This window comes from Anabrus simplex, chromosome 5 (genome assembly GCF_040414725.1).
Source record: "Anabrus simplex isolate iqAnaSimp1 chromosome 5, ASM4041472v1, whole genome shotgun sequence".
Taxonomy (NCBI): Eukaryota; Metazoa; Arthropoda; class Insecta; order Orthoptera; family Tettigoniidae; genus Anabrus; species Anabrus simplex.
Window position 1 is genome coordinate 403,239,320 of NC_090269.1, and position 13,150 is coordinate 403,252,469.

General features: G+C 38.7%; 1 protein-coding gene across 3 annotated transcripts; it reads right to left on the bottom strand.

Moving 5' to 3' along the window:
* Positions 1–4,851: 4,851 nt before the first annotated feature.
* Positions 4,852–12,944, bottom strand: LOC136875007 (phosphatidylinositol N-acetylglucosaminyltransferase subunit H). Of its 3 annotated transcripts, none has more exons than XM_067148722.2 (2): positions 12,839–12,944; positions 4,852–5,805 (listed from the first exon to the last, which is right to left on the bottom strand). In XM_067148722.2, exon 2 carries the CDS (start codon positions 5,544–5,546, stop codon positions 5,004–5,006), a length of 543 nt encoding a protein of 180 aa, XP_067004823.2. In that variant the 5' UTR covers positions 5,547–5,805; positions 12,839–12,944; the 3' UTR covers positions 4,852–5,003. The 3 variants fall into 3 exon arrangements, with proteins under 3 accessions (XP_067004823.2, XP_067004824.2, XP_067004822.2); XM_067148723.2 differs by having other exon boundaries at positions 12,756–12,905; XM_067148721.2 differs by having other exon boundaries at positions 12,666–12,905.
* Positions 12,945–13,150: the final 206 nt, after the last annotated feature.

Consider the following 13,150-nt stretch of genomic DNA (forward strand, 5'->3'; position numbering starts at 1 on the left):
AGACAACAGATCATTAACTCTATTTGCAAAGTGATACAGCCTGCCTTGCACACGCTTAATTTGATTAGGAGACGGATCGTTTTCATCAAAAAAGCTGACTACAGATGCTAGCCCAGTAATATTCTCGACGATCGTGGAAAGAGAATCATCAATTTCTTTCTCTCCCAAATTGGGGATGGAAATGGGCAAATCAAGGGACTCTCTAAGCTTGTTGGTGTCGATTGCAACCGTGCCTCCAGATTGCACATTTCTGATAGTTAACTCGTATATCAACTCCTCTTTGCGCAAGTAGTTAAGGAGGAGAACATCGCGAGGGCCGGGCATGATGACGGATCAATTTTGAAAAACTCAAAAAATTCCAGCAACTGAGAAAATTGTTAGAGTTCGAATCAAAGCAATGTTTAGCCGTCAAAAGGGGCTAAATTGAGACCCATTCACCCACGCTCTGCTACCACTTGTTACCGTGTTTTAGCGGTAGTTATGCGTAAAAGAAGGTGCGGGTGTGAATGGGTTTCAAGCTACGAAATTATAGTGCATGTAAAATTAATTTAAAATTTAACAAGGTTATATTTTCTTTTCAAAAACAAAGCAATAACAGACATGGCAGGTACAATGTAGCAAAACAAGGGGAGTTACAATATTTACAGGTTTTGGGGCTTCACGCCCTGACTTCAGCGATCAGCTCAGTTTTACCACAAACACAAGTTTTAACAGAGGGGCAGAAAACCCCATTCATCCCTAGGAGCCCCTGGCTCCGAATTACACAGAAAAGCCTCCACGAGGCATATGACACTCCATTTTCAAAAGAGCGATCCGCTCTTAAAATTTAAGCCTCTCAAAGGCCACACCAAACTCTACCTTCAAGCTGTCCTCTAAGGACGTATTCACAGGGGTAAAATACCCAACCTACTGAGGTCTATTACATGAAAAGGAGGTTGATTACATGACCTCTAAAATAACAATTTGAGAGGAGGCTAACCGCACTCCTGATACACTTTGATTTTTTAAAACCTACTTTGGCACTAGGCCGTTATTACAAGGGCTAATCCCATACTACAGAGGTGACTTAATAGCAATTTACATTACATTACGGAAGAATTGGTTGAGAAAATAAGTTCACCTTAAGACGATGTGAGTGGAAGCTCGAGAGGGTTAAGCACTCTCTATCCCGATATGTCATTTTAAAATAGAATAGATACCAGTTGTTTTTACATTTTAGGAAAAGGTTACATGGTTGAACGCTTAGAACCCGCCCCGAAAGTTAAACTGCTGAGCAAGAAAAGAAAGAATTTATTAATCGGCCATTACCTTATTGTTGACCGCCGCCGAGGAAAGAGGCGCTCCCCGCCTCCTGCTATGTACTTAATACACTGAAAGATGGAACAGAAGTGGCCCGGAGACCCCAAAATCAGCAGTTTATATCCTCTCACGGAAGATTCTAGGCGTTAGGGGAAAGAAAACACCCTCCCACAAAAATTTTATTGGCTAGGGAAAAGAAACCCCTACATAGAGGAAGAAGAAACACATTATTGGTGGAAAATTAATTAAAGAAATTCGGGATTGGCTAGATCCAAACTAAGGGGAAAAAGAGGGGTATACAGCCAACTTAAACAATAACAGAAAGAAATTTAGCAAGGAACAAACATTTGAAATAAAAATTTCTTCAACAAAATAGTTCTTTGATTTCGCACTAGGTTGCACTATTGTAATTCTTCAGTAGTGTCCTCTAGAAGAGAAAGTTCACACTTCTTACTTCAAGCGAGACAAAAACACATCAAAAATGACACAGTTCACAAACTCAAAAATTTCCAGGTAGTGACATCTTCTGAGAAATTAGTAGATTAATAGTGTAGATAAAGTTCAGACTTCCTCCAGAAGAGGAGTTTCAACTGGCGCAACTTTTAAATAAACAGAGTAGAGGTGTACCGCCCGGTACAAGTACTAAGGAAACTAATGACACACCACAATATTTTGATGTACATCATCCAACATTCTCAACTGCATGAATGCATAAGATAAACAATTCACATCATTGATCATTCTAGAATGCTTGGTACAAACATACATGTAAATGTATACAATGCTTTACCAACGTTAATATAACTCCAAAGTGTATCACAAGCATACTGTGAACATTTTATGTTATAGAATATTGTATTTTAATGTACTATGAGTTACTAGTTTTTATCACATCTTTATCTTGGAATATTCTAGAATGCCTGGTACAAACATACGCATGAACGTATACAACGATTTACCAACCTGAATTAAACTCCAAAGTGTACCTCGAGATTGCTATAAACATTTTAAGAATAGAAATTGTATTTTAAAAAATTATCTGTTACTCACGAACAGTACACCAGAATTTTAAGCAACATAATATGTCATAAAATATCGACGCTTGTTTTTTAAACCAGAGGACACATAATATTATTGTATATTTTAATATTATCAAATCATATCATGTGACATTCTTCATTAGATTTAGTAATGTTTTTAAATAATATGTTAAATTAACTTTAGATCTCATGACCAGCTGAAGATGATCTCTGCGAAGGTCGAAACCAGTACTGCAAGTAACAAGAGACAATAAAGTATTGATTAGGCGGACGGTACCCATTCTTTGTAATTGTGCATCCATTATAAACTGTGTATTACGCACTCTAGAATTTTCACGAAGATATATTTTGTACCTAATGTAACTTTCTAGAAGTCTGTCCAGGCACCTATATAAAGAGACTATCTTGATGGTGAAGTTAGTTACTGAGAGATGTTTGTTAAGTTAGTAGTTGTTTGGAAGTTATTGGTTGAAGACTCATGGTGTAGCAAAGTTATACTTGTGGCCACGTGGACGACATGCTTTTATTTGTGTTTCAATCTGGTCATCTTGATATGCAGCGATTGGCAGAAATGGCGGTTTGTGATGTGAGAGTTTTGTTTTGACAACAGTGATGAAGGTTATGTGTGTGTTTTGTAAATATATGTGAATAAAATAATTGTACCAACTGACAGCATCTTGTGTGCGTCTGTATGGATACGTTAACTGGCGACCGTGAAAGGACTATTGAATTTATTGGACTCAAAAATGAAGAATGACTAGAGGACCGTGGTGATTCTTAAACAGTTAACTTCCTTCATTCAGGCCCAGTTTGGAAAACTCTAGGAGGACATAGGGGCCCAGTTGGGAAAACTTGAGGAGAAAATCGGGGCCCAGTACAAGATCACATCGACGTCAGAAGAGGGAACCGAATACCCAATCGCTGGACTTTGTGAGGAGGATATGGAAGCACGACACAGCCTGCAGCCATGATCAACCTGCAAGGAAGTTATGGGAGAATTCGGCGAGTGTGGTGGTGTCCACCAGCCGGGAGCCGACTGCCGAGTCTGGCTGCAGGAAGGGGCACAGCACGCCGACGGAGCATCGCGGGTGTTCGACGTCAAGAACGAACAACCAGACGACGCGACGGTGAGTGGGCCGTACCAACATGACACCAAGAGCGAGGCGCTCGACAGCCGCAGTAAGCTCCATGGCACCGTGAACTGTCCAGGGAGGATGTTCAGCATGGAACAGAACTATGGGGAGGCCCAAATGATGTCCCAGGAAATGGAGGTAGCGATGACAATGACACAGCCAGTGGGACCCCCTCTACAAGATGAAGAACCAATGGGGTCCAAACCAACAACCACCAAAGGTACGAACGAGGGGAAAGCCAGCAGAGCTTTGAATGCCATGCAAGGACCTGTAGATCACCATCACCAGGAACGAAGATACCATCAACCGGACCCAGTGGACCCACCATGGGAAGGGGGTGGTCCCCGATGGAACCGCCGGGCTGCAAACTGTGGACTTCGACAGTGCCAACAGGAAGGCTGTGTAACCAAGGTAGTCTGTGTGCAGTTAAATGGTGAGGACCAAGAGAGTGTGACAAAGTGTGGAATTTGTTTCAAGTTATAGGGGGATACTGACTCAAGTGAGTTAAACAGTTATAACTTGAAGACAATATTCTCTCACCCATGGGTAATTAATGCAGATATCGCGCTCAAATTATTATGGTTATTATTAATATTATTATTTTATGATTATGGTTATTATTACTTGTATGCATAGCCATGAAGTGTACATCCATTTAGTATTAGTATTGTTATTATTTACGTAGTTGAATGATCGTATTGTGTGTGAGGTTATGTCATGGAACACATGTTGTACATAGACATTGATATCAGTTCCGTTTTTGTAAATACCTATAAATTAATATTATAATTTATTCTTACCTGTATATATAAACTGTAATCCATAATTGTGAAAGACACTGTAACTTCCAGAATGGAATAGACACAAGAACGACTGAGAATATTCCATACATTATAAACTGTGTATTACGCCCTCTAGAATTTTCACGAAGATATATTTTGTAATATAACTTTCTAGAAGTCTGTCCAGGAACTTATATAAAGGGACGATCTTTACGGTGAAGTTAGTTACTGAGAGTTGCTGTTAAGTTCATTGTTGTTTGGAAGTTATTGGTTGAAGAGTCATGGTGTAGCAAGGTAATATTTGAGACCACGTGAATGACATGCTTTTAAGCAGTCAACTGTTTTATTTGTGTTTCAATGCTGTCATCTCGATATGCAGCGATTGGCAGTTGTCTTTAAATGGTGGTTTGTGATGTGAGAGTTTTGTTTTGACAACAGTGATGAAGGCTGTGCGTTTTGTAAATATATGTTAATAAAATAATTGTACCAACTGACAGCATCTCGTGAGCGTCTGTGTGGACTCCATGACATTGGAAATTATACAAATCAATTAAAAACTTAAGGAAATGTGAAACCACAACAAGAACTCAATAAAAATGTCATTTTATTGCAAAATACCTGGTTGTAAACAACAGTAGGCAGCAATTTCATTTTAAACCAGATAATGTTAGCACTTATCTACACTACTGTATTGTTTAAACATTCTTTTAAAATGCACCTTAAAAAACTATTTCACAGACCTTACTAATCTACGAGATGCCTAGGAGGGTCTGCACACCCCTGTAAATTTGTTCCAAGCATGCTAATCGAGGAGTTGTGTACTGAAAGAGAGGAATGAGTTTCCTTGCACTGTCCCCGTCCTGTATTATAACAGCCAGGTAATAAATCACTCGGTGTAGTGAAATTGCTTCGTTAATGATGACATCACTAACAGAATGCCACGGAATAAACTGCGACCTTTTGTTGCCGCAGAGAAATGTTGTTGTAAACTGTAATCCAACAAACGAAATCACAAGTAATGTTTCACTCTTGACGCACCATACCAGTCTGTACACTTGGTAAAAAACTATAATTAATACAAACACTGATACTGTAATACTGATTTCAAATATACAGCAATAGGAAAGATATAGCATTATAATCCAACTAACGATAGCTAACTTCTGTATTACTGAAGGGGTTGATAAATTTTTCACAGTAAATTCTGAGCACAAGTTCGACACATCATGGTGGTCAATATTTAAATTCAGTTTCTTTCCATCAACACTGTCACATTCCATAAAATTACTCATGGCTGTATGCTTGATATTCCGTACACTGTCAACTGAACAGCTTCAACTTCAACAGTATATACCAGTAAAATATACTATTTTCAGGTGAATTTAAAAGACTGCAGTATCAAGTCTGGATATTAACATGGCAGCCTGTCAGTAAAAATAATTACTGCATGTCAATTTCAACATACAGCTTTCGTCATCAGGTCATACTACCATAGCAAAAACAATAATCAACGCTTCTTCAGTACGATGCAGAAAGATCAGATGTTATGATCTGAAAACACAGATAAACAAATGTTACAAATGTTTCAGAAGAAAAATCACCAAGCTAAATTAATCCAAGGTATTTGCTTTCATATAAACCCCTCTCTAAAACACTTTCTTTTTGGCTATTTTCTTTACATCGCACCGACACAGATAGGTCTTATGGCGACGATGGGACAGGAAAGGGCTAGGACTAGGAAGGAAGCGGCCGTGGCCTTAATTAAGGTACAGCCCCAGCATTTGCCTGGTGTGAAAATGGGAAACCACGGAAAACCATCTTCAGGGCTGCTGACAGTGGGGTTCGAACCCACTATCTTCCGAATACTGGATACTGGCCGCAATTAAGCGACTGCAGCTATCGAGCTCAGTTAAAACATTTTCATCAAGAACTTGAACCCAGATGCTCTCTCTACAGTCAAGTACAGTTTCTATTGAAAATTTTACATAAAATAGGTTTTGAACTTAATAGTAATAATATGGCCTTAGCTACCATGTACAAGAATTTTAATATGACGCCATCTGGCTGCTTGCTTGTCAATTCCGAGATTCCATTTTACTCTAGGCCTACTAGATGGCAGAGTAAAAATAAAATAAAAAATCTCTCATTGGGCATCTATGGCTCAGTTTTTATTAATTTTGTTGGGTAAACATCAAATGTGTAACCATAAATCTTTTACACACCAACTTTGTATGACATGCATTGTCAATATACCTGTCTATAACCCTTCTAAACAAATTTCCTAACTTATACGTACCACTGTAGTTTAAGTGAAGGCCATCTGAGCACAGATCCCTGTCTCCTACCCACCCATTAGAATCTAGAAATCTCACTCCCAATTTCCCACATACCCACTCCAATAGTCTCATTTAAATCCCCAATCACCTTCCAGTCAGTATACCTCCTACACAGTATTCCACTGATAACAATCTCCGCTTCCTTAAACTTCAGCCGTGCTGCATTTACCAGATCCCACACATCCCCAACTATGTTGGTACTTATACCTGCTTGTCTTACATTGTTAGTACCAACGTGAAACACTACCACCTTCTACTTTCCCTCTTCCTTCTCTTTTACTTTCCTCAACATCTGCCTCAACCTCATTCCCGGATAACACTCTACCATGGTTCCCTTTCCTCCACACACTTTCCCCACATGTCTAACCATGGAATCAAGTAATGGAAGAGGTGGTATAACATAACAACCCAGAGGAAGCCACCAGATGTAGCAAGAACAACTAAGTACCTTGGGAGTGTGATATCAGAAGATGAAAGAATGACACAGGGGACAAGCAGAAGAGTGCAGTTACTTGGAGGGTTTTACCAGTGTGAGAGGATTGTTCTTTAGTAAGGAAGTGCCAATACAATGCAAGGAAATCATGTACAAGAACTACTTTCTACCAACCTTGATGGAGCTGAAACTTGGGTAATGATCAAAGGTAAAATCCAGACAAGTGACATGAAATTTCTAAGAAGACAGGGCCGAATAACAAATACAGTAATATGAGAAACAGTAGGTGAATGTGGAGTGGGAGGTGAACAATCAAAATGAGATGGTATGGGCACATGAGAAGAGTGGAAGGAAAGAGGATCCCAAGTTGATGCTTGAACTGAGGTTACTGGGAAAAGATCTAGAGGTGGAGCTAAAAAGCGATGGAGAGAACAAATTGAACAAGACCCAAGGAAAAGAGTGGCCAACTTTCAAGACATCTATGGTGACGAATGGTGGAAAGGCAGGCAGATGATGATTTGGAGCCGACTTCCAAAGAAGAATTATGATCAAAACATTAAAGCTCTAGGCCTTTTCAATCATGAAATTACCAGCATTTCATCTCAGTGTGGCAATGGGCTCATCAGTTGGATTGCAATACCTTTGCCGTTGAGACACCACTGCAGGGCTCCTATGTTGGACAATGCAGTGACGGTGCACTAGGGGAAGTATACCTCCACTTGTATAAATGTCTGCCTTTGCCGATTATATCAAGTGAATTATGATGTTTGACTAATGCAGAGCATCTTACTCTACGCAGCAGAAATATGGGGATAGGCCAATTTGACAAGACATAAATGCGTTACTGTACTTAAAATGATCTTGGAACTGGACAGTACCGAGCTCGATAGCTGCAGTCGCTTAAGTGCGGCCAGTGTCCAGTAATCGGGAGATAGTGGGTTCGAATCCCGCTGTCGGCAGCCCTGAAGATGGTTTTCCGTGGTTTCCCGTTTTCACACCAGGCAAATGCTGGGGCTGTACCTTAATTAAGGCCACGGCCGCTTCCTTCCCATTCCTAGGCCTTTCCTATCCCATCGTCGCCGTAAGACCTATCTGTGTCGGTGCGACGTAAAGCAAATAGCAAAAAAAAAAAACTGGACAGTATATTATATGGTACTGGAAGAATGAAAATGGGATGGCATCAGAATAGACACTGGAATGAGAACAACAAAATTCAAAGCGAAGATACAGCAAAAAGCAAATATAATATGTTATCTTGCTAACAGATTGAGATGGACCTTCATTCACAGACTGTAGCATTTCCTGTCGGGTTTGGAAGCAATTTTGATTCACAAGCCATGAAACGCGTCTCCGGTTCCTCTCAGTCAGTATATTTTTCCAAACAGAATTCTGATGTCGTGTTTCGTGGCCACGTGTAGTACAGGTCCTACCAAAAGTTTAAGGACACCTCCATATTTCATGAACATCATTGCTGTCCTTAACTTTTAGTCTCAGGCATACGACTGTTTGAAGGGAACTAGAACATATTTAGAGGAACATTTGCTGAAATTTTCATTAAAATAACGTTCTTTGTATCAAAGTTATTGAAGTTCTTGTTTATAATAATTGGAAAGAAAATAGCTATTTTTTAGTACTTGAGGAGATCTGGACAGTACAACATGGGGATTACAGTAATAATTTTTGTTGTGGAGAAACACAGATATCTATAGAATATTTATAATTGTAATAGAGAAACAGAATATATTTCCATTTAAAAATATCCTCCGTTTTATAACTCACAACAGAACCACAGAAAGTGGTAAAAAAAACCATTCCTTGACCTTGGATGGACAGGAGACCCCTCGAGCTACCAAGATCATTTGTGTGTTACGCTGTAACAGGATATCTACAGTACAACGTAACTCAAAAACAATCTCTGTAGCTTCAGGGGCCTCTTGTCCAGCCAAGGTCAAGGAATGTTTGTTCTTTTACAACTTTCTGTGGTTCTATTGCGAGCTATTAAACGAGGGATATTTTTAAATGGAAACATTTTCAGTTGTTCTATTACAATTATAAATATTGTTCAGGTATCTGTATTTCTCCATAACAAATATTATTAATGTAATCCCGATATTGTACAGTCCAGAGCTCCTCAAATATTAAAATATAGCTATTTTCTTTCCAATTATTAGTATTATAAACATAATAACTTCAAAACAAAGAATGATATTTTAATGAAAATTTCAGCAAATGCTCCTCTAAATATGTTCTAGTTCCCTGTAAACAATCATATGCCTGACACTAAAGGTTTAAGGACAGGAATCATATTAATAAAATATGCAGGTGTCCTTAAACTTTTGGTAGGACCTGTACACCACAGCTTGTAGACACACTGAACTGTCCATTGCGAAACACCAACAAATCCGGCAACTTCACGTACTCTATGGCAATGGGCACAGTCAAATATGATTGCCCATTTTTGCCACTCTGTCACAACCTTACAACTACCCATGTTGATGTACAATGTCTGCTTGAAACATCAATATCTCACTGATCGCCACTGTCTTACGCTCACGTAGGGGCAGTACGCGTGTGGCTGAGCACGGGACTCGTTCGCTGCACTACCAGTGCGAGCGCACTAGGCTGACTAATTTTTTTGTCCAGTGAGCTTATAGTTTACTGAACAGTTACCAAGGTTTTAAAATAGCATCACACTCTAGAAGACAGAGCGAACCTCTGCCTAAGAATTTAAAAAAAAAAAAAAAAAAAAAAAGCCCTAGTTGATGGGCACAGAAAATACTGGCAGCAAGTTAAAGCTGAAATTAAAACATGATCTAGTCACTAAAGTGGAACTGATTGTAACCATGCAACCCAGACAGGCTCTAGTCACTAAATACACAAAATAATAATAATCATATGGCTTCAGCTATCGCATGCAAGCATTTTGATTTAATGCAAGCAAGGCTGTCTACATGTCAATTTTATCCTCCATTTTACTCTACCAGATGGCACAGTAAACTGGCTGAAGCTCAACTTTTAGGATTCCAGCAAGATAGAGCAGATATTTTAGATTCTGGTCAAATGGACTGTTCAGTATTGATCTATCAAATACTTCTGATAGTGTAGATCATCAGAGATTACTGACAATGAGGGCAATTGGATCAGACAAAAGAGTGACTGAATGGGTGGCTAAATTTCAAGAAAAGATAACTCAGAGAATTAAAGTAGGTGAAGCATTTTCTGATCCTGTAATCATTAAGAGGGAAGTTCCTCAAGGCAGTGTTATTGGTCCTTTATATTTTCTTATATATACAGTAGCAAAACCAGATTGACCAATTGGTGGGGGGTTATAGTCACAAAATAACGAAGGTGCTTGTACGTGTGTGGTGCATTCATGCACGAGTGTCATTATAAGGACACTGATACAAGTAAATTATGTTGATACTCAGATTACAATACAAAATCTTACATTAAAATACAGAACAAGAACAAAATGATCAAGGTGAACAGCTTTACAGAGAATGGTATACTCAGATTACAATCTAAAATCCAACTTTTGAGGCTTCTTAGAAAATGGATTCAAGAGATCGGTTGGTCTCTGCGAATGTTCAAAAGAGTCAACCCATTGAGTCGTCTTTAACTTGTTTACTGTCATTTTCTGTTTATTTTCTTTTGTAAAAATTCCATGGGTAGGTGTTTTAACTGCTAGTAACCCCATCCCCCGGGCTACACTTCTGTGTATATGAGTATAGAACTGGAATCACAGATATGGCTTTTTGCAGATGATGTTATACAGTATACAGTAATAAATAAGTTAGCCTACAGGATTGCAAGCAATTACAAGAAGACCTCAACAATGTTGTGAGATGAACAGCAGGCAATAGTAAGATGGTAAATGGGGTGAAAAGTCAGGTTTCGAGTTTCACCAAGAGGAAAACTCCTCTCAGTTTTAGTTACTGTGTTGATGAGGTGAACATACCTCATGTGGATCACTGTAAGTGCCTAGGTGTTAACATAAGGAAAGATCTTCACAGCGGTAATCCCTTAAACAGGATTGTACATAAAGGTTACAGATCTCTCCATATGGTTATAAGGGTATTTAGAGTTTGCTGTAAACATGTAGGCCAAAAGGAGAGGGCATGTTAGTCACTCGTAAGACCATAATTAGAGTATGGCTGCAGTGTATGGGACCATCACCAGGATTATTTGATTCAAGAACTGGAAAAAATTCAGGGGAAAGCAGCATGATTTATTCCGGATGATTTACAACAAAAGAATAGTGTTGCAGAAATGTTGCTAACTTTGGGCTGGGAAGACTGGGGAGTAGGGAGACTAGCTACCAAATGGTACTATGCATTATCTCATGAGAGATAACATAAGTGGACAGATTAGCTTGGATGGATATTTTAAAAGTAGGAAGGAATATAATATGAAGAAAAAGTTGTACCGTAATTCAAGAGGACAAATTGGGGCAAATACCTGTACTGGTCTATAGGAAGAGGAATTAGAGACTGAAATAATTCACTAAGGAAGATGTCTCAGATTTTAGTAGGAAGGAATATAATATGAAGAAAAAGTTGTAATTCAAGAGGACAAATTGGGGCAAATACTTGTACTGGTCTATAGGAAGAGGAATTAGAGACTGAAATAATTCACTAAGGAAGAGGTCACAGATTTCAAACTTCTTAGAAATCATTTAAGAAAATATTAGTTAAAGAACTGATAGGGAAACGGCCACATGGGCGACAGCCTTAAATGCAAATCAGTGGTGATTGTTTGTTAGTTAGGTCACACATAAAAGACGAACTTCAGTCAGATGCAGAAAAGTATTATCTGCGCACGTTTTAGTGATAGATTTACAACATAGTGCTGAAGCGGTCGACTTTGGTTATCTTCGAGATTCGTATTGGCAACCTTTGAAACACAACCTAAGAATCGCTTATCATCGCTGTGCGCCATCTGGCGTACACTTTAAGTACTTGTACTGTTGTTGTTTACACAGCAAAGCTAAACTATAGAATTCATGCTAGGAACACTTTTCGCAACGAGAAATGTTATATAGTATTAAATATTGTGTGTGTGACACAGTTGTTTGCTTAAAATAATAAAGGTTTATAAAATTCATATCGATCGATCATATTATCGATTCAATTCAGATTTCATTTGCATTCAGTTGGCAGTATTAACGGAACCCTTCTTACTTCTCCAACGAGTACAAAAATCTATCACTAAAAAGTGCGCGGATAATAATTAAGCACCGCCCAATCCTGTAAGTACAGTACCAAATGATGCAACATCGCTGTAAATCTCACTGTAGACCTATCTATAAGTTGACACTGCTTTGTTATATCATGAAGCAATGAAAACTACTGCAATGTGTGATTGTATTTTAACCTATAACTATGCACTCCATTACTAATGAGTAATTTGGAGTGAGTTTGTAAGCTCATTTTCAATTTTTAAAATGTGTAAAATTTTGCACCAATGCCCTAAAAATTACACAGGCGCTGTTACGATTCGTAACGGTGGGAGGGATATCCGCGAAACGTCCACCGAGAAAGATCGCAGGAACTTAATTATTTCATGCAAGATCTTGTGAGGATGTAGCCTCAGTAAAGTACTTTCAATATGCATTTCACCTTTTAATATACGTTCATACATACCCACAACTATCGAACGTAAAATCCAACAGAAGTAATGACACATAAACCTAACCTCAGAAATCGCATACTATGCTCAAGAAACAGTCATACCGTATAAACCTTGGTAGTTTGGATTCATAACCTGCTGTTAGATTTGCTAGAGTTCATTTGAGTAATTCAATGTGTGTCAGTACCTGGCTAATACTGATAACCGTAGCTTAGCGAACCTAAACACATGACACGACTTCGATTTGTTTACCATTTACGAAAGGACCAAAGAGAATGGAAAGGTCTGTTTATGGTAGGAATTAAGAACTAGAAGACAAACAGCTGACTGGCGTTCGGCGCGCGCACCGACGTATTTCATTGATTGCGACAAGCAAAGAATTGCATGAAAGATACTTCTATCTCCATTTTCAAACCAATATTGAAACTTTAATCGATGTCTAGTTAAACACCGACTGAACATTGTTTATACAATGGAAGATCATGCTCGATTGAACGTT